Source organism: Macaca fascicularis, chromosome 13 (assembly GCF_037993035.2).
Source record: "Macaca fascicularis isolate 582-1 chromosome 13, T2T-MFA8v1.1".
NCBI classification, from domain to species: Eukaryota; Metazoa; Chordata; class Mammalia; order Primates; family Cercopithecidae; genus Macaca; species Macaca fascicularis.
The window spans coordinates 77,252,213-77,275,000 of record NC_088387.1 but is presented as its reverse complement, the minus strand read 5'-3'; the positions used below and the strand labels follow the sequence as shown (position 1 = coordinate 77,275,000).

At 43.9% G+C, this 22,788-nt stretch overlaps 1 protein-coding gene across 1 annotated transcript in view; it reads left to right on the top strand.

The window, feature by feature from the left end:
* CAMKMT (calmodulin-lysine N-methyltransferase) overlaps positions 1–1,145 on the top strand; it is a 407,172-nt gene extending 406,027 nt beyond the window's left edge. The window contains exon 11 of the mRNA XM_005575975.4: positions 595–1,145. Coding sequence (XP_005576032.4) covers positions 595–672 — 78 coding nt within the window. The 3' untranslated portion in view covers positions 673–1,145. The remainder of the gene's footprint in view (positions 1–594) is intronic.
* Positions 1,146–22,788: the final 21,643 nt, after the last annotated feature.

Genomic DNA, 22,788 nt, shown 5'->3' with positions numbered 1-22,788 from the left:
TCAGAACCTCCCTGTGCAGTATCGACAGGAATGTCACTAGTCTAATTGTTGGAATATGTTCTCCTCAGAGAAAAGAATTTTTGAGTGACTTATTATTAATGTTAAAACCCCTAAGAAGCACCTGGAGAGCCTTTGCAGTGTCTTGGGCCCCACAAGCCTTTGCCTGTGCCCAGATGTTGCCACAGACTCCAGGCAGTGATGTGAAATGCCCACCTGCCTGAATAGTGTGGCATTGGTCAGAGGCAGAGGGTACAGAGAGCAGAAACTTCTGTGTCAAATGACCACTCAGGTGACGATGAATGAGCCCCAGCTCTGCCTTCAGTTAAGTGCCTCACAGTTTATAGAGGTCAAAATGCAGCTGTGGTATTTATGAAAGAACGCCCTACCCACCCCCACCAAAAACAATCCCCATATTAATGTATAGAATTGTGACACTAGTGCCACTGAGAACAACTTTGAGTTGCTTTTCTGTGATTTATTTTTCCAGAACTATATATTTTGGTGTAAAAGTCATGATACTCAACATGAATAATGACTGGTAAACATCCCTAATTGGAGTCCCCTTACCTTTTTTCTTCCCATTATTGTTTTCAGTTGAAAAAGGAAAACCCGGACATATATGAAGAAAACCTTCATTACCCGCTTCTGCTTCTTTTAACCAAACACGGATAGAAGATTAAGCTTCTCAAAGACGAAGAAAAATATCAAGTGCACAGGGAATATTTTTACAAAAACAGCAATCTGTAATGGGTATAATCGCCTGCCTGCCCCCTTTGCAGCATTTCACGTGTGGGCTATGGCCTCCACCTGTCCTCACCCACGTTATTCCCCAGCTGCCCTCTCCAGCTCCCTCCCTGCCTCTTTTTACACTCTGCTTGTTGCTCTTCCTGCCCTAAACCTTTGTTTGTCTTTAAATATGTATAAGCTGCCTATCTGTGACTTGAATTTGACTGGTGAACGACCTATTTTTCCCTCTAATTGAGAGAGAATTTCTTTTGATGATACCCATCCCTCCTTAAATTTTTTTTTTTTTTTTGGTCTTTGTTCTGTTTTGGTGGTGGTAGTTTTTAATCAGTAAACCCAGCAAATATCATGATTCTTTCCTGGTTAAAAAAAATAAAGCATATCGTTTTCTCTCCCTCCAATTAATTGTATTAAATCTGCCATTCCGTTCTCTATCCCTCTCTCTCCTTCTTTTTTTCCTTTTAAACAGTATGTTTTTTTTCCCTATAGATGTATAAGAAATGACTACATCAGCCCAAAGCCTCATAAACTGACCATTTGTCCTCTGGACACAATAGCGTGGCCAGCCCTCTGCTCCTCCTCCCCAATTATGTGTGATTAGTCTCAGTGTGCTGTGTCAAGGAGGGGGAGTGTGCTGAGTGCTTATTATCTGTTTAGGTACAAGAAGAGCACATTTAGGCTCTGACTATGAATGAAAAGTGAGCCTTTATCAGGGCTTAAATCTGACTGCTGCTGTTCTCCAGGCCTCTTTCAAAATAGGTCCTTCCCAGAGAAATTTTGAATAAATGGTTGATAAACTAGATTGCAACCAGGGGGAGTTTTTTTAAAACTCAATCACACAATTATCTTATTTAAAGTAAGTATATATTGTTATATGCTGTGATTCAACTGTATGGTAAACATTTAATAGGTGCTACCTAGGATTAAGAGAGAATGACTTTTCTGCAGGGAACCCAAGCTTATCCTTGCCTAGGCATCCATGAGATGCTCTAATGCCTTTTGTGGAAATTCAGATGTTTATCTGTAAGGAATCATCTGTGCCCACTTTAGCAGTAATGTCATTAGTAGGTTAGCTGTATATCCTCATATCTTTAGAAGAGGCAAAAACATGTATTCAGTGTGATACAATTAAAGTGATAGGTGAGAGACTGGGGGTCCATCCTTTTGCATGTTAAACAAACTTAGCTGTCATAAAAGCAGCGACTCTCAAATGTCTTCTCTGCTCACTTCTATCATCAAACAAATTTTTCACCATCAGTTTGCATGTCCTTGTATTCACCACTTTTTCTGCTCCATTAGAGCACCTAGATGGATCTCAGAAGGCATAGGTCAAGTCGCAGTTAGATCATACATTTCTTTCTCACAAAAACTTGAATTGCAATGCCAAGTGATGGGCTAACATCACAATAACAGCAATTTATTCCTCTTTGGATAAAACAGCAGTCTATTCTCAGTGCTAGATAAAGACCAGGGCAATGCAAACCAGCCATTTAGCTGAGTAGTTCAGCTAGTGGCAGCTCTCCTTTGGCGACTGTATAGGTTGCACACTGGCTTCATATTTTCTTGTTTAAAAATTAGAATTTGGCATGTTTTAAAAGGCAACACAAGCCATTCCATTTATACTGGTGAAAATACAGCAAAAATATTTCCTCTGTAAAACCTGCAACTAAACCTGCCAGACAAAGAAAACGCATCCCTGTAGTAGCACCTAAGATGGTCTATTCTTTTTTCTTTTTAAATATGGAACAGCAGGATTATGAGAATATTTTCTTTTTCTCTGAAGAAAATACACGAATTGGCAAGAATTCAATTTGCATTTGTGTGTTGTGGGTGGAGAAATCCAGTGTTTATGTCTCTGGGAGATACTATATTTTAAAAAGTAAACTAGGAATGCATTTTTTTTTAATATCTGAGAACAGTGTTTCAGAATTGAACTGTTGCTACCAAGAGATACCTAGTAAGGAAATTCACTTATTATGTAATTGAAACCTAGAGAATCTCCTACACGATGTAAAGGGTTTCATAGATCTGTTCTTCATGGGATCCTCACCTGGAAATATCTCTAGACCAGGTTCTTTGAAAGTTTGTAAGAAATGTTCTATATTATTGCATAATTTTACAGTTTTTATTTTCCCAAAGTTTAATGGAATGCCGATATTGAAAAGTGAAATAGACCAGCTTTAAAAGTTTATCCATTTACATTTCTTTTGAACTTTATATTTCTCTGTGTCAATTGCAATTGAAATGGCCCATTCCATAATTGCCTATATAATTATGCATGTGTTTGTTTCCGAAAGGAAGCCTGTCTGCTTAGGAAATCCTAAGAATAATGATATTTCTCTTCTTTGTGTACCTTTATCTTCTGATAAAACTCATGATTTTCCTTTGTCATACTAAGTAGATTTGGTTGGATGAACAAATGTTTCTAATATTGCCGATGGTCAGTTCTAATGTGTGAGATGAATAGCTACATACAAGTTGGTTATAAGAAATACATTTCACTTTATAGCAAGACATATGCTGTGAATTGGGATAAAAGTGCTAGAAAAGACTACCTAAGAGGTTGATGCTATTTTGTATAAATTGTGTATTTTGTTGGCTTTTTGACTGAGCATGAAAATGTAAGTTCCATTAGGGAAGGGTAATTTAGGTGCTCAGTATTCAGCAGAAAACTTGTCAGGGCCATAAAAGCTTTTCTGGCTAGTTCCTCGGGTGTTTTCAGAGAAGAGCTGCCCGCCCCTTGCTGATTTTCCCTTTGGCTTCAGTATGGGCTGAATTTACCACTGCATACCTGTTGAATCAAATTGGGGGATCCAGCAGTTAACTGAGTGAATGGAAGGATTAGTTGCCCTCCGGAGCCCTATTTCAACAGCCAGGTGTCTGTCCTAAACTAGTTAACTGCTTTTGACAGCTGAAGAACCTGGTTTTAATACCAGAGGCAGGAGGTGGTTGTGTTTTTTCCCATCTCTCCACTACCAAAGTGGGACATACCTTCTCATGAGGGTTAGGTGGTTTTTGTTTTTTAATAGGAACCCAGCTTCCATGGATTTTTGTCTTTGTGCTTAGTCAGCATTTGACTTGTTTCCAATCTATGCCAGACAATTCATTCACATTGTCCGGCAAGAACCTTTCATTGGACTCTGCGGGGGTGGGGCAGAATGCCCACATAGGGGAGAGAGTCAAAGTATATGTACAAACATATACACACACACACACTCACAGGAAACATTAAGCTATTTAGATCCGAGATGTGGGCTCCAGCCCCCAGATTCCAGGTACATCCCCATCCCAGATCAAAATCCCCTGAGTTCAGGCTGTATGAAACATAATTATGTTGAGTGTATGCCACAGAGAAAAAATGGATTTGAAAGTCAGGCTGATTTTAGGCAGGGTAAATATGTTTTCCTGAGTGGACTATTTCCAAATTAGGAAGGAGCCTGTTAGTGTTTATCACACCATTAAGCCTGAAATGCCACTTTTAATTCTCAGATTTCATTTTACCCAGAGAGCTTACCTTCCAGGCTGTGGCTAAATGCTCACAGTGTTCTCTGCCCTGAAAGTCTGTGCATTTGGAGTCTGTATTTTGCCTTTTTTGTCCCCCTGACTTTTCAATTAATACATTTTTTAATAGATAAAACAGATCATACCGTGACTTTTAAAATGTCAACAAGCTCGTAAACAGAAATGTAATAAAATGGCTAATAGGAGATTCAATAGTTAATAGAGGGCCTGAAGTGTGAGCAAATACAGTAGCTGTATATTGGAAACTGTGCAAGTGAAGATGGCTTTAGTATTGCAAACTGAGGAAGAAAATTGTTTTTAATTAGCACCTTCATAAGAACTGCTGATTAATACTGTTTTGTTTGGTGAAAAGCTTTCAGCTGAGTAATTTGTACAGCCATTACAACAGTTTTGTTAGAGCGGGACTCCTGTTGTTAAACACAAACAGCAGATGATAATGGTGGAAGATGAGTTTGTCATGTAACAATTTACCTTATTGAAAAAAGCTTTATATAAAACCCAATACAGTAGGTACCAGCAGAAATCACATATTTTAAATCCTTCCAAAATTGCAGTGTGCCATGCTTATGGTTTTTTTTTTTCCTCAGGGCTAGAAGCAGATTTTATATCATTTATAAAATCATATACACAATTTAAAGGTGGTGTAGCGTGGACAGACCACTTTCTTAGCAGCAGTTTACATTGGAGCAGTAAAGTGGCTGTGTATTCAAACATTTGCTAACTACACAGAGAAGGTGGAAAAATGAAAGCCTAATTAAATAATGTTACTCAAATGTAAATTTGCATTGCGACTGGATGGAGGGAAATAAGAACTGGTGTTTCTGCCTTAGGTGGGTTTAACATATATAGGATCTTAAAAAAAAAAAAAATCTCTCTCAACAGAAGTTTAAGTAACTTTTTTTTTTTTCTGGTGATGTTTTAACTGACCCAGAGGAAACTGCTCATTCAATGAGACCTGACCAGGGAATAAGAGGCTGATTTCAGTGAACTCCCATAAAATGGATATTTTGCTAGCCAGAAGCATGGGAAATTTTGTGTGTGTGTGCTTAAAATAAAATCCAATGGTAAAGCATATTTGCATTAAAATATTATGCTAACCAAGGCTGGTAAGAACTGTAAATTATTGGAGTGGCGTAATAGAGCATGAGATTTTTTTTTTTTTTTTTTTTTTTTAGACAGGCCTTCGGGGTAATAACAAGGGTTGAGGCTCACGACAGTGCCAAATAAGCTTTAGACAGCATAATAGTCTGCAAAGAAAGCCACAGAGCACTAATGTGAAGGAAGAGCTGTCCACCACATGCAGCAAAAATCACCAAAGGTCATTTTATGGTAGCAATTGTGACATAAAATTGGTGGTCATGCTACATGTCTAATACTCAGCACAGCTTTATAAATGATGGGCCCCTAGCGATGGCTGTCATTAAGTGCTTTCATCATAATAAACTTTAAACTGTTGGCTTTATGAATCGCCAGCTAGCTTCAGCTGTTCGTTGGATGGAGCTTGCAGTGCCTTAAGTGTGACAAGACCTATTAGGAATTGCAACCATGTTTCAAGCGTACTTGGCTTCCCCACTCCTGGGGTGATTGCTGCCTATTAAACGGCGTCTGGGAAGATTTTCCTCCAGCAATCTCTGATCAAGAGCTTTTTTGGGCTTTGACCTGCATTTCCTTCAAGACTTTCTCTGAGGAGTTTTATAAGAGCAAAACTCCAGAGGATTTATAGCCACTTCTGATTAATACCTTTCCAGTTTTTCTAGCAACTCTCCCACTGCTGCATAGAGAAAAGCTTTCATTGTTCCTGAGGTGCTTATTTGTGACCTTTTTTCTGCTTCCTGATTCCCTCTAACGTGTTCGCTCAGTGAAATCCTCGGGGTGGAACCCAGACAGTTGGTGAAGTTGTTACAGCTGGAGAGACAGAGAAGGAAAGAGAGAGGCTGTTATATTTTTAAAGGATTACATGCAGAGCAGCCTGGCCCCGCCCATTTAAATACTCATGTGACGTCACCTGCCGCCCGCTGTACCAAACGCATCCTTAATGAGCCCTCGGTGTAAACTGAGCCGACACATAAAGATTTCATGATTCAAATTACACTTTCATTAACCTTTAGCATGGGAAGTCTTTTAGTTTCTATAAATCTTACAGTGGCTTACCGTCTGTCCTACTGATGTGAATAATAGATGTTTGGAGAATCGCTCTTTAAAAACCCAGGGTTATTAAGGGCTAAATACATATTTCAGACTCACTTAGCAGGAACTTTAATTACTTCTTGTTGCTTATTCTGACTTGGAGGCCACCCCCCATCCTCCCACCCCGTTTTCTTCTGCTTGACTCAGATGTTTTGGAGATGGTAAAAGCTTTCAATGTCTAAGTCCCTGTCTTAATACTCTTATTTGTCTTTCTTTTAGGCTAAGTAGTGTCCTAAAGATAGTTCAGGGAATGTCTCAGGTGTGGACCATTACACAATTAAATTAGCAAACCTCAGAGGGCTTGGATTAGAACCCGGCAGGGAACACTTGGGGATTCGAGGGCAGAGCCAAGCTTTCTGAATGGCAGCGGCTCTCCCGGGAACAGCGAGGGTCGGCCCGCTTGGTAGTCTCAGTCACAGACTTGTCTTACCAGATAAAAGTAGTGCAGGCTAAACTCTTTTTTTCCTGGGAGTGAACAGGAAATACATTAGTGAATGTGTCAAGCCGAAAGGAAAACAGGAGTTGGAGGGCTCGTGGCTTTTCACATACAAAGGCATCCGCCATCCCACCACGGGAGCCGGCCAAGGGTGGACAAGTGCATTTTGAGGCTGCTGCCCAGGTGCAAGGGGAGGGGGCGGGGCGGGCCGCAGAATGCCCCGGAACAAAGGCGCCTCCAGGGGCCTGTGCAGAGGTCACCTGCTGCCTCCAGGGCAGATTAAGGAGGACTGCAGAGGGCATTTGGAGGAAATGGTGCTGTGCTTCTTTGGGAAATCAATTCGTCCCACCCTTAATAGGGCATTTTGCCCTCCCTCTTTGGGAGTCCCAGGCAAACGTGCTTCCAGGTCTCAAAATCAGTTATAACAGACCCACGTTTGAAGAGGCGGCACCTTTCCCTGCCCGCGCTCCTTCAATAGCCTGTGCGCCCTGAAAATATCTTTCTGCTCTCTGCAACATCTCACTTCCCTTTTCTCTCTTCTTTGGGCTCTCCCGCCCCTCTCTACCCAGGCCTCTTTCATAATTAGGCTGAAAGTGGAACTTTCCCCCACTCCCTTACTTTGAGATTTCTTTTTTCCCAGTGACCTGGGCTGCACTTTGCCCCCACTCCCTGCCTGCCAATCTCTTCAGGGTTAGGGCCTCTCTCTTTCCATTCTTGCCTCTCCCCCTCCTTGAGAGCTCCGGGAGGCCCAGCCTCCCTGAATCCGATCGGCTTCCAACACAGCAGCCCCCCTGTGGAGGAAGGAAGAGGCCTCCTCAGAATGAATGGCCGGTAAGGAGGTTTTTAATTTGTCTGGAGCTACAAGAAAAAGGCCTCAGAGCAGCGTTCCCTCCCTCACCTCTGCCGCCCACGCTGGGCCACTCTGCCTTTCCGGTGGGCATCGAGGCCGCACCATCCCAGGCCAGGTCCACGGTGAAAGCTGGGCGGTGGGATCTGAAAACGTTGGCTTGTTGTCTGGGCATCACCTGTGCAATCTAGAATAAGGACTCGGCTTTGTATATGAAATTCTATTTTTTGATGGTTTGCAGCCTACCAATGTGAGAAAGGTGGAAGTTGAACACTATGTGACTGTCAGACTAGGTCGGAAAGTGAGCTCAGGCCATCACTGTCTTGATCTGCAGTCTGCCTTCTGATGGCCGAGCTCTCCTTGAGCTTGAGGGAATGTCACCATGCTATTCCCAACCCAGAAGGCAGTACATTTAAAAGCTTTGCCCACCTGACCTATGGTTCCACCTCCAGGTACATTAGCCTTCATTTTCCTCCACAGGCTTTATTTTTAGGAGCAGAGGCCGCATCCCTGATCCAGCCTACATTTTGAGTGGATCTCTCGCTTTCCCTGTCTCTCTCTCAAACAGCATCTCATGATGCCAAGTATGAAGCAGCTTGGAGGAGAATGAAGACACTCACAGCTCCTGAGTGTCCAGAGATCTTTCCTCTCTCCAGGGGTACTCCTGGTTGGCCCACCTCCTGCCCCATAAGATGAGAACCTCGGCTCTGGGCTGGGTGACAGAGGTTTTGAGTCTCCAGCTTGCATTTCTGCCAGCTGTTAGTGGCTTTCCCTCATCTCACAGCCAGGTGCTGTTTCTGGGTCCTCTCACACACACCCTCACCCCCAAGAAACTAGATAAACCATCAGTGGTTACAGTAATCTCAATATGAATATGATACTGTAGGTATTTATCCAGCTTTACCCTTATGGTAGATTTGCGGGGTGGGGGTGGGGGAATAGCAACAGTGCTTTCCAGCTCCTCCCATCAAGAAATGGAATCTTTCTTCACTCCTTGATTCTGAACTTCACTTGGCTTGCTTTGGCCAAGGAGACATTAGTAAACATGAGTACAAGCGGAGGTTTGGAAATCACTTGTGCATTGAAGTTTGCCCTGTCTTGATGCTTTTGGAACCTAGCTACCATGTGAAAAAGCCCAGGCTGTGCTGCTAGACAGTGGAGACATGTGGCCCAGTCACCCCCATTATTCAGCCGTAAGCCACTCAATGGCAGTGGCTCTCCCAGGAATGGTGAGGTTGGCCCGCTTGGTAGTCTCAGACTTGTCCTAACAGATAAAAGTATTGCAGGCTAAACTCTTTTCCTGGGAGTGAACAGAAAACCAGGACCAAACAGCCCCTGGGAGATGCAGTTCTGGCTGCAGCTGTGTGAGTGGGCCAGGTGAGCCAGCAGAAGAACTGCCCAGCTGAGCTCAGCCCAAATTGCCTACTCACAGAACATGAGCTAAAAATGGTGGTGTTTTTAAGCAATGACATTTGGGGCAGTCTGTTAACTAAGTGATGAGAAATTGATAACTCATGCAGTCCTAGATCTGTTCTCTGGAGGTACTTTTCTGTGGCCTTAAGTGTAACTTCTGATATAATGTTTTGCCTAAAATGTGGTGAGTTACATAGTGACTAACATTTCAAAAACACGAAAATAGGATGCAGGTACCTCAGGCCTCATTTACCCTTCAGAAATTCAGACTATTACAGCAGCACATCACTCTCAGGCTATTGGGAGAGGACACCAGAGAAAGTGGGCTACAGGGGAAAGAACAATGAATCCTGAATCAGAATACCTAGTCCAGCCTGGACTCTACCAGTACCAAGCTGGTGATTATAGGCAAGCTGCTTAATCTCCCTGGGCATCAGTTTCCTCTTCTGTAACATAGGAGAGCTGAACGACATAATTTGATTTCCCAGTTCATGCTAACTTCTGAAGTATTTGAGATTAAAAAACAATCTATTATGAGGACCAGAGATATTGGCCACCTCAGGGAGTTAGAATTCTCTGGTACTGTCAGAGAGTTGTCAGACATTAGCTTGGCCCTAGAGAATATGTAACACATCACAGGGGTCTTTCTCCCATGAGGTTCTGGGGTGGATCCCAATGTTTCACCTTCCTCTGTCCCAGGCTAAACATTGCAGGGCTACCTCAGGTACCACTGCGGGGGAAGGGAGGAGCAGTGGGGGCCCAAACTCCTCCATTTGTATTCACTGACCTAATCAATACAGACAGACATACCTCATTTTATCACACTTAGGAGACAATTGCATTTTTTTTCTTCTTTCTTTTTTTACAAATTGAAGGTCTGTGACAATTTAAGCAAGTCTATTGGCTCCATTTTTCCAACAGCATGTGCTCAGTAAATGTCTCTCACATTTCTGTAATTCTTACAATATTTACTTTTTCACTGTTAAATCTGTTACAGTGATCTGCGATCAGTAATCTTTGATGATACTATTGTAATTGTTTTGGGGCACCACAAACTATAGCCAGATAAGATGGCGAACTTAATAAATGTTCTGGGTACTCTAACTGCTCCAGTGGAAGGCTGTTCCCTGTCTCCCTCCCTCTCCTGGGGCCTCCCTGTTCTCTGAGACACAACAATATTGAAATTAGGCCAGTTAATAACCCTGCAATGGCATTTAGCTGTTCAAGTGAAAGGAAGAGTTACATGTCTCTCACTTTAAATCAAAGCTGGAAATGGTTAAGCTTCATGAGGAAGACGTGCCAAATGCTGAGACAGGCTGTAAGCTAGGCCTCTTGTACCAGGTAGCCAAGGTGTGAATGCAAAGGAAAAGTTCTTGAAGGAAATTAAAAGTGATACTCCAGTGAACACAGGAATGATAAGAAAGCAAAATAACCTTATTGCTGATAGGGAGAAAGTTTGAGTGGTCTGGATAGAAGATCAAACCAGCCACAACATTCCCTTAAGCCAAAGCCTAATCCAGAGCAATGCCCCAACTCTCTTCAGTTCTGTGAAGGCTGAGAGGTGTGGAATCTTCAGAAGAAAAGTTTGAAGCTAGTGGAGGTTGGTTCATGAGGTTTAAGGAAAGAAGTCATTTCCAGAACATAAAAGTGCAAGTAAAGCAGCAAGTTCTGATGTAGAAGCTGCAGCAAGTTTTCCAGAAGATCTAGCTAAGATCACTGATGAAGGTGGCTACACTAAACGACAGATTTTCCATGTAGATGAAACAGCCTTCTATTGAAAGAAGATACCATCTAGGATTTTCATAGCTAGAGAGAAGAAGCCAATGCCTGGCTTCACAGGACAAGCTGACTCTTTTTTTTAAGGGGTGAATGCAGCTTTTGGTGACTTTAAGCTGAAGCCAGTGCTCATTTACCATTCTGTAAACCCTACAGCCCTTAGGAATTATGTCTACTCCACCTGTGTTCTGTCAATGGAACAATAGAGCCTGGATGACAGCACATCTGTTTATAGCATGGTTTACTAAATATTTTAAGCCCACTGTTGAGACCTACTGCTCAAAATGAAGATCCCTTTCAAAATACTACTGTTCATTGACAATGCACCTGGTCACCTGAGGGCTCTGATGGAGATTAATGTTTTCATGCCTGCTAACACAACATCTATTTGGTAGCCCATGGATCAAGGAGTAATTTTGACTTTCAAGTCTTATTTCAGAAATACCTTAAGTAAGGCTATAGCTGCCATAGATAGTGATTCCTCATGGATATGGGCAAAGTCAATTGATAACTTTTTGGAAAGGATTCATCATTCCAGATGCCATTAAGAACATTTTTGAGTCATGAGAGGAGATAAAAATATAAACGTTAACAGGAATTTGGAAGAGACTGATTTTAGCATTTATGGTGACTTTGAGGGGTGCAAGACTTCAGTGGAGGAAGTCACTGCAGATGTAGTGGAAATAGCAAGAAAACTAGAATGAAGATGTGACTGAATTACTACAATCACATGATGAAACTTGAATGGATGAGGAGTCGCTTCTTAGAGACGAACAAAAGTCATTTCTTGAGATGGAATCTACTTCTGGTGAAGATGCTGTTGAATAATGACAAAGAATGAAGAATATTACATAAACTGAGTTGATAAAACAGGGGCAGGATTTCAAAGGATTGTCTCCAATTTTGAAAGAAGTTTTACCACGGGTAAAATGCTATCAGACAGCATTGCATGCTACAGAGAAATCTTTCCTGAAAGTAATAGTCAACTGATACAGCAAACTTTATTGTCTTATTTTAAGAAGTTGCCACAGCCTCCCCAACCTTCAGCAACCACCACCCTGATCAGTCAGCAGCCATCAACATCGAGGCAAGACCTTCCACCAGCAAAAAGACTGTGACTCACTGAAGGCTCAGATGAATGTTAGCATTTTTTAGCAAGAAACTATTTTTAATTACAGTATGTACATTTTGAAGACAATACTATTGTAAACTTAATAGACTACAGTATAGTGTAAACGTAAGTTTTGTGTGTGCTGGGAAACCAAAACATCCATGTGACTCACTTTAATGTGACATTGACTTTACTGAGGTGATCTGGACTCAAGCTCACAATATCTCTGAGGTATGCCTCTATCTGTTGTGTGCTAGGCACCCTGGGGGGAACCTAATACTGAATACGAAAAACCCTATTACATGTTAGAGCCAAGTGAGAAAGACAGAATGACCGCCCATACATAGCTTACATTTGAAGCAATAAATAAATGTGCCAGTGCATTTATAAAATAATTATAAAGTATCAGCCAGGTGTGGTGGCTCACGCCTGTAATCCCAGCACTTTGGGAGGCCAAGACAGGTGGATCACTTGAGCCCAGGCATTTGAGGGCAACATGGCAAAACCCTGTATTTATGAAAAGTAAAAACATGTTCTGGCTGTGGTGGCGCACGCCTATAGTCCTAGCTACTTCAGAGGCTGAACTGGGAGAATCGCTTGAACCCAGGAGGCAGAGACTGCAGTGAGCCGAGATTGAGCCACTGAACTCCAGCCTGAGCGACAGAGTGAGACTCTATCTCAAAATATAATAATTATTACATTAGTAAATTACATGATAAATTCTATGAAAAACACGTAAGGTCCTATTGGTAGAGAATAATAGTGGAGCCTACTTCAGACAGGATGGTCAGAGAAAGCCTCCCTGAGGAAGGTCTCAACTGGTGAGAAGGAGCCAGTCCTGTGAAGAGATGGTGGCGGGGGGAGGAGCCCAGACAGACGGAGTAGGCGGTGGAGGCCCTGGGGGAGCTGAGTCTGCTGCCTCTGAGGCATGGGAAGCCGGCCAGGGTGGTGGGGGCCCCATGCGGAGGGACTTGAGATGGGCAAGCGCCAGAATGTGCAGGATTTAGTGAGTTTGGATTTTATTTGGAGGCTGAGCAGCCATTGAAGGGTTCATAGTCATGAGAATGACATAATGAGGTGCACATTTTTTAGAGGTCACTCTGAGTGCTGGATGGAGATTGGGGTAGAAGTGGAGAGTCCAGTTAGGAGGCTCCTATCATGTAGTCTTGGTGAGAGAAAATTGCAGCTTGGACTGGCGACGTGAGTGACAATGGGGGAAGGGGCGCAAACTACTTCCAAGTGTGTGTTTGACCCCAAAGTAACAGGAGTTGCTGGCGGTTCCTCATAAAGTTTCCGGTGAAGATAAAGTTGGTCAGCCTTGTCTGCACCTAATGCTGTAGGAATTTAAGTCCCTTTGCCTGTGATCTGCCTCAGCCCAACCCACCCCGCCCCACCTTAAGGCCTGGGATAGGCAGAGACGTGAGAGGATGGGCCCTGGAGAGGGGATGGACCCTCCACATGCTTCCACTTCCTGCTGCGCGAGCTGCAAGTTCACAGCACTTGGGAACATGGAGTGTGGGGGGTCTTCGTATCCTATTGCCTTCTTGATCCCCCAGACAGGCCCTGTCTAACATCCTCTTATACTCTCGGAGAGGAAGGTGGCAGTGGCTAAACAGGTTGGGGCCACAGGATAAGAAGTCCATTTCTGCTCTTTCCATAGATGGAAACCCTATGCTTTGATTCACATTGTTTTTCTGGGCATCCAGCACTGCAGTGGAAATGTCTGCTCTTGGGGTTTCTCAAGGAAAGACCCACAGAGGTCAGAGCCAGCCTCTGTCCAGGTCGTGGTACCCCACAGAGCTGGAGAGATGCAGAGCAAGTACTTGCTGATGTGTCAAGATTTCACGAGCACAGGAAAGCTCTTGAGTGGGAAAAATGTGTCATTGATGTGAAAATTCCACCAAGAGAACATCTGCCCCTTAGCTCTAGTGAGGGGTTGCTGTGAACTAGGCTCTCCTCAGGAGAGGTAATACTGTCATGGTGCACACGAGCTGAGAATAGGCCTCACTGTGGGGGAGGGGAGCAGAGGACACTGGGAACCCAGATGAAGTAAAGGGACCCCAAGAACTGGCAAAGGAACAGAAATGGGAGAATTCTAGTGTCAAAAAACCACTGCTGGCCGAGCGTGTGACTCATACCTGTAATCCCAGCACTTTGGGAGGCCGAGGCAGGCGGATCATCTGAGGTTGGGAGTTCAGACCAGCCTGACCAACATGGAGAAACCCTGTCTTTACTAAAAATACAAAATTCGTTGGGCGTGGTGGTGCATGCCTGTAATCTCAGCTATTTGGGAGGGCTGAGGCAGGAGAACTGCTTGAACCCAGGATGGTTCAACCCTGCACATACCTACGTTCAACCTGGCACATACCTTCTGCAAGTCCTTCCTGCACAAAGGAATGAGAGAACAAAGCAGGTGGAAGGCCCTGCCCATGTGGTGCTTATAATCTATTAGGGGAGACAGGGCATGTCCTCAAATATGCCAGATCAATGGAAGAGGAGGGGACTGGCCGAGGATTGTTAGAGATCAGAAGGAGCAACTACCTTATGGGAGAGGAGGCAGAATTGGTATTAGCCTTCGAATGTTGTGGAAGTGGAAAGAAAGGGGCATGGAGCTCATGAGGTGAGGCTCACGGGAAGATTTTAGGAAATGTTCAATTTGGCAGGAAGGTGAGGTTCAATGGGGTAAAGATTAATCCATTCACTCATCTCACAGATACTCCCTGAATGCCTGAGGTATCAGACAGAAGAGAGCAGTGAACAAGATGGACAAAGTTCCTGCTCTCAAGAAGCCAGCATTCTAGTAGGGGGAGAAAGGCAACAGAAATGTAAACACATAAGACTGGTTCAAATTGGGATAGAGGCAGCAAGGACAATAAAATGAGGTGATATTTTAGAAAGTGACTGGGCTTCCTTTGGATCCGAGGTCAAGGAAGCTCTCTCTAAGGCAGCAGCATTTTAGTTGAAACCTAAATGACAATGAAGTCAACCTTTCAAGATTGAGGGGAAATGCATTCCAGGCAGAGGCAGTGGCAAGTGCAAAGGCCCTGAGGCAGGAGCAAACCTGCAGAAACGCAGGGAGCAGAGCAAGGCATCTGCCAGGGAGTGTGCAGGCCCAGTGGTGTAAGACCTTGTAGGCCATGGAGGGGAAGCTGGACTTCATTTCAATGGGAAGCCACTGGAAGATCCTAAGAAGGGGAGTGGCATGGTCTGATTCTTATGTTTACTTTTTATTTTATTTTTTGAGATGGAGTCTTGCTCTGTCACCCAGGCTAGAGTGCAGTGGCATGATCTCTGCATACTGCAACCTCCGCCTCCTAGGTTCAAGCGATTCTCCTGCCTCAGCCTTCCGAGTAGCTGGGATTACAGGCACCCACCACTGCGCCCAGCTAATTTTTGTATTTTTAGTAGAGACAGGGTTTCACCATTTGGCCAGGCTAGTCTTGAACTCCTGACCTCGTGATCCACCCACCTCGACCTCCCAAAGTGCTGGGATTACAGGCGTGAGCCACCGCACCTGGCCTGTTTATTTTTTTGAGACAGAGTCTCACTCTGTTGCCCAGGCTGGAGTGCAGTGGTGCGATCTTGGCTCATTGCAACCTCCACCTCTTGGTTCAAGTGATTCTCCTGCCTCAGCCTCCTGAGTAGCTGAGATTATAGGCACATGCCACCATGCCCAGCTGATTTTGCATTTTTACATGGCCCAGCCTGATTCTTACCTTTAGAAGCTCACTCTGGCTACTGTGAGGAGAATGGGTGAGGAAGAAGGCCCAGTGAGAGGCTGTTCCAGCCATTCTAGCAGGTAGTGGCGGGGACAGGAGGACCCACAGAGCTAGCTGAGGGCTGGGGAGTGAGAAAGGAGAGTGAGAGGGCTGGACTTCATTTGGGAATGGTGGGGGCCCTGGGGGCTGCTAACCTGATGTGACCCATCCAGGGACCTGGAGTGATGATGCTCCTGCGCTGGTGGGTGCAGATGTGGAAGCAGAGTCCTAGGTCTGTCTTTGGTGTGCATGCCGAATGCAGGAGTGAGGGACTTTCCTAGGGCTCTCTGCTGGATCTAGAGAGCCCCAGGCCGATGTGCTGCCCCTGAGGGTGGGGGCAGTGCCTCACTCGCTGAGGTGTGGCAGCACCTGGCACCTGGTGAGCAGTCCGTACAGCATGGCTGACTGATGGGAAGGCCAGAGGGAGGAGGCTGGACAAGTGCCCACTCAAGACATATCTCCGGCTCCATCTCTACACTCTTTTCTGAGCTGCACTCTGGAGTTGGTGAAATGTCACAAGCCTGCTAAGAGCAACTCTAAAAGTTGTCTTCGGAGGTCACATTTTTTATAATCATGGGACTATTTAAAGGACAGAAAACACTGGCTGAGGATTGGAAGGACCCCAAGGGAAATAGGAGCTCAGATTCATTGGCACCTAACTGTATTAAATCAGGAAAATGAAGCTCAGAGAGGCGAGGCGACCTCCCCAAGAGGTCAGTTGGCTGCCTGACCACCTCTGCCCAGATGAACCCTGGCCACTCTGCCTGTGACCTTCTTGCCCAGAGGAAAGGCCCACCTAAAAAGAAGGCTTCCAGGTGAATTCAAATACAAAGGAAAAGAAGGGCAGCATCACCCATGCTTGGTTCTCAGCCTGGTAGCGCCATTAAAGAGTTGAAAACTGTGTCTGAGCAATGAGCCCTTAGAGCTGGGGATGTGATGTGTATGAGTTGGGCAGATGTGAGACAGTCTATCCCACCAGATGCAGGTACATCTGGGTGTCAGCCACCATCTAAAGTGGCGTGCCAAGCCTTTATTCCCTGCCTTACACATGGTGCTCATGCACACACACACCCCCACACCCACACCCTGCCTGAAAAGGAGCTTTCCCTGGACTTTAGGCTCTGGCCTCCCAAGACCCCAGGCAGTAGCCAATGGTTAGGTGATCCTGGTGGCCATCTCTGAAATCACCTTAAATGTCCCCTTTGCCTTGGGACTTGATTGCCAGCCCCTGAAATAGGTGTTGGGAGCAGGTTAGAATTTCTCCTGTGACATCAGCATTACCCCAGCAGCTGCACCCACCCACGTGGGGTCACTTGTGGCCTGCACAGTAGGACCAAGGTAAGGCTCTAGAATCTCCAGGACAGCAGTGCCAAAAGATATTCCTTTCCCATATTTCCTTCCATTCTTCATTGGCAAGGTAGAAACCAAATTTTTGACAGAGAAATTAGATGTGTCAGTGATTCACCCCCTTACAGTGTGATTAAGCTGCTTTTGATCATCTGCACTAGATGTAAAGACTACGAAAATTCAGGAAAACAGAAGTGTTAAGGAAATAGGCCAGCACATCAACATGTTAGGACTGATTTCCATCTTTGGGAGGACAGAACAAAAGATGGGTCTTCACCAGGAAGCAAGGGACAAGAAGAAGCCCAACAATTAGCTGATGTGCTGTGAGTAGGGACAAGAAAGGGCACAGAAAATCTGCAGATAAATTATTCCTGGGTAATTCTGACTCTTGATGCAGAGGAGCCCACACAGAACTCTGTCTCACAGGTGCTGGTTGCCTGGCTGCCTGGTTGCCAAGTAGAGAAGGAAGATACAAAAAATTCTGTTCCCTTACAGTGCAGTTGACGTCACTACAGTAATTTTTTTTTTTTAAATCAAGCACATTTAGACATTTCTTCCTTTTAGACATTCTCTTTGAAGAAGCAAAGAGGGAGGAATTTGGGTGCGGTGTGAGGCAGCATACAATTCTCAGAGGACCTCTGGGCTGCCCGTGCATCGTGAGCAGTGGGCTGAGGAAGAGAGCTCCCTCCCATCCTAAAGGCTTTGTAGCTTGCAGGGCTCAGAACAAACAGATTTTAGTACATTGCTTATCTGATCAGTATTCACTTCCAAGATTTTTTTTTTTTTTTCCAGTTAGGACTAACATTCTTTATTGTCAATTGAATATTAACGATTTGGAATTTTCCACCTTTAATACTGGCAGCGATGGGGGCTAACCTGACATCAGTGACCCAGGACTCTTCCTTGAGTTTGCTGCAAGAGGTCCCCAGAAAGGGGCTGATGGGAGTGAGGTGTTTACCCAGCTCCTTCCATCCCAAATTAAATATTCAGATTGGGTTTGTTCTGGGGTATTGTTAAGGCTTGAGCTTTAATTTAATGGAAATGGCATTGTCCCTGGAAGAAAGGTTTCATTAGGCCAGCCCGCAAACTTTTCCCATTATCCTCTGGAGGAAACAATCTGGGTGACAGCCTGCCCGTCATAATCCCCGCTCCAGATTTATGGTGACAAAAGACTCTTAATACTGAAAATGTTCAAGGGGAGGAGAAACACTTCCCAAACAAGAAGTCTCCCCCCTTCCAGGCCAGGTAACAAAGGGTCAGGAGGAATTTGGTGAGGGCCTCCTGGCCACCTGCAGGTTAAGCCCATGGTCAGTAGATTAACTGCAGCTCTGACTGAGTGTTTAGAAAGGCAAGTTACATGGCAGAGCAAACAAAATTCAGACTGTGCTTTACACATGGTAATCCCAAATTTAATAAGGCTTCACCACTGGGAAGCCAGAGCCCAAAAGGTAGCTGAGGTGTGGGGCTCTATTGTTCTCAGCCAGGGATGTCGCCATTGGTTGTCTGAGCAGCCTCTGGGCCCACCCCCCTGGGGGGTCTGTGGCCTCAGCTAAGAAAATACCTCCTGGCCCCTTGGGGGAGTCTGTTGTTTTCCATCCTGCCAGGCTTCACCGGCCTTGTCCAGAGACAAGTCACAACTCTGCCTGAATAAAGTCCCTGCAGAAGGCTTGGGTGGTCAGAAGGCCATATGAGCTGCCAGCCCTGTGGGCTGCACCAGAATCCGCCTCCCTGACCTGTGGGCTCATCATGGATGTAGCTGAGGCTTCAGGAAAGAGTCCTGGGAAGTCTGTGATCCAGCCCTTGGTCAAAGCTGCTGAGGGCCCAGATGTTTGTGCCCTGTTGAATTTCAGGCCTGTAAGGTGGGGGGTAGGTGGGGTAGGTGTGAGTTATTTCTGAAATTATAATGAGCTGAAGGAATGTTTCTCTGTGGCCATCTTCATGATTGTATTAGTCCATCTTCACACTGCCAATGAAAACATACCCAAGACTGGGTAATTTATAAAGAAAAAGAGGTGTAATGGACTCACAGTCCCATGTGGCTGAGGAGGCCTCACAATCATATGGAAGACAAAAGGCACTTCTTACATGGCGGTGGCAAGAGAGAATGGGAGCCAAGCAAAAGTGAAACCCCTTATAAAACCATCAGATCTCATGAGACTTATTAACTACCATGAGAACAGTATGGGGGAAACCGCCCCCATGATTCAAGTATCTCCCACTGAGTCCCTCCCATAACACATGGGAATTATGGGAGCTACAATTCAAAATGAGATTTGGGTGGGGACACAGCCAAACCATATCAATGATCATTCTTCATTGAGAAGCTATTTAACAAGTACCTGCTATGTGCCAGGCACTGTGTTCAAAGACTCAGGACATTAAGGTGAAACAGAAAATAGACATGATCTTGCTTCACAAGGACCACAAACTGAGCTAAGTGCTGCAAAGGAGAGAATAATTATCCATGACCCCATACAATAGAGAGACTTCACTGAGTCAAGGGGAACAGGGAGATCTTTTCTAAGGAAATGAACAGCAGCTGAGATCTGAAGGGTACCGAAGGGCTAAGCCAGGCTGATGATGGGAGCAGAAGGGAATGCAGGGTGAAGGGAAGCCCACCAGTATGGTAGAGTGTCTCAACAAGATGTGTATAAGTTTTATACAAGGAAGCTGGCCTCCTTCATTCTGACTCCTGTGGCTCACAAGCCTGCACAAGAAGAAATGTGGGAAAAGCAGGGAATCTGGGAAAAACTAAAAATACAAAAATTAGGTGGGCATGGTGGCGTGTGCCTGTAATCCCATCTATTCGGGAGACTGAGGAAGGAGAATCGCTTGAACCCAGGAGGTATTCCTAGTTTATGTGTATCATTTGTAAGAGGGCCACGGGATGCTGAGAATCTGTAAACAATTCCTGGGGAAACCCTAAATCTCAGGTGAACCTCCTGAACCTGGGCACCAAGCTGCTGAAAGATGAAGCAATTAAAAATGAAAAAAAAAAGTTCAAAAAAATAGTTTTCTGAATCTCCTTATTGTTCAAGATGGAAACCCAGTACACACATTTGGCTCCCATCTTTCCAGAAATCTTGCTGAAATAGTTTTAGAATTACAAAAAGACATAAACCCATAATACTAAGGAGAGGAGGAGGAGGTCACCCACAGATAAGAGATATAAGCAGATTCTGGAATATGTGAAGTGTATGGGAGATGTTATTAGAGGAAACAGCTGATGACAGCCACATAAAAGGCCCTATGGTGGGGCAACAGAGAAGATGGGAGCCGGTTTACCCAGGAAACCTCAGAAAGATTCAGGGAAGGTATGTACACAATTGCACAGTAAATCCACACCATCTATAGTGCTTTTATATTCTAAAATTTGGATTTACTGTGATGATTGAGGAGGCATATATGGAGAAATGAGGAGAACCATTTGCATGATGAAATATATGAAAATAAGCAGTTACCCAGTGCAGTGGCATGTACCTGTAGTCTTAGCTATTCTGGAGGCTGAGGCAGGAGAATCAATTGAGCCTGGAAGTTTGAGGACAGCTTGGGCAATGTAGCAAGACCCTATCTCTTTAAAAAAAAAAAAAAAAAAAAAAAAAAAAAAACAGAAAAATATCACTCCTGGGGAAACAGAACTTAAAGAATAGATTACTCAAAATTTTCTTCAGAATTCTCAAACAGAATTGGGAAGATAATACATTCTAAAAACGGGATCTTGAGAACAAAATGAGCTCTTGGAAATTTAAAATGCAACTGGTGGAATAAAATAGTAGAAGGACTAAAAGTTGAAATATCACAAAGCATAGAGCAGAAAAACAAAATGGGAAAATACAAGGGGGAAAATAATAAAAGACATATGGAATAGTCCAAAATCTAAAGGGCATTCTTGAAAGAAAAAAAAAAGAAGTAATTAAAGGGGAGAGAATTCTCAAAGCACAGAAGAACATTTCCTAGGGCTGAATAAGAATAGTCCTATGAAAAAGAGCCACAACTAGACATAATCCTGGTAAAATTTCAAAACAGGAAGTAAAAATAATAGATTGTAAAAGTCTCCAAAGCAAAAGAGCAGAACACCTACAAATGAGCAGCAGTCAGAATGGCATCAGACTTCTCCTCGGCAACACTAGATGCTGGAAGATAATGGGTGCCGAGGGAAAATGGTTTTCAGTCTAGAATCCTATACACAAACTATCCACCAAGTAGAGGACAACAGAAGAGTTTTCAGACAGACAGGAGCAAGTTACTCCAGCAAAAGCAGGACATAGATGGGAGAGAGAAGAAAATCTGAGATCAGTATCGTGAAAATGGCCATACTAGCCAAGATAATTTATAGATTTAATGCCATCCCCATCAAGCTACCAATGACTTTCTTCACAGAATTGGAAAAAACTACTTTAAAGTTCATATGGAACCAAAAAAGAGCCCACATTGCCAAGACAATCCTAACTCAAAAGAACAAAGCTGGAGGCATCACGCTACCTGACTTCAAACTATACTACAAGGCCACAGTAACTAAAACAGCATAGTACTGGTACCAAAATAGAGATATAGACCAATGGAACAGAACAGAGCCCTCAGAAATAATGCCACACATCTACAACCACCTGATCTTTGACAAACCTGACAAAAACAAGAAATGGGGAAAGAATTCCCTATTTAATAAATGGTGCCGGGAAAACTGGCTAGCCATATGTAGAAAGCTGAAACTGGATCCTTACACCTTATACAAAAATTAATTCAAGATGGATTAAAGACTTAAATGTTAGACCTAAAACCATAAAAACCCTAGAAGAAAACCTAGGCAATACCACTCAGGACATAGGCATGGGCAAGGACCTCATGTCTAAAATACCGAAAATCTGAGATTGAACCTAGGAAAGCCATAAAGAGTCTCAAGGGGACAGCTGTGCAGCACCCTGGAGGGCAGCCAGCCATACTGCAGTGGGATCACAGAAGACTTAGAGGAAGAGGGGAAAGGCAATTCTCAGATTAGAGAACACAATTCATTTAAAATTCAGATTTAAAATAACACAGAGCCGAGCATGGTGGCATGTGCCTGTAGTCTCAGCTACTCAGGAGGCTAAGGTGGGATGATAGTTTGAGCCCAAGAGTTCAAGCTCAGCCTATGCAACATAGCAAGACCCTGCCTCTAAAAAAGAAAAGAAAACAAAACAAAACAAACGTAATAGCAAATAATGCAAGCAAGAATAAAGGCATCTGGAAACCCTATGGAGAAAAATTGGGTTAAAAAAAAGCTCTGAATATGAAGCAAACTAGGAGACATGATATGAAGCAATTGACAAAGTATAAGGAATAAGAATCCATTTGACTTGGTGCTGGAAATACACTCTTTTTAGAGGTCCAGGGATCATGACACTGAATTTGAAGAGCAGGAAGTATAATCCTAACATTACTATTAATAAGTAAGAATTACATAATAATACAATGAAGCCAATGTGATCAGTTTCCCATTTTAAGACTCAACCTTTAGACAAAGCTTAGAAAACTAGGGTGTCTGCATCTGACAAAGGGCTAATATCCAGAATCTACAAAGAACTTAAACAAATTTACAAGAAAAAATCAACACCATCAAAAAGTGGGCAAAGGATATGAACCAACACTTCTCAAAAGAAGACATTTATGC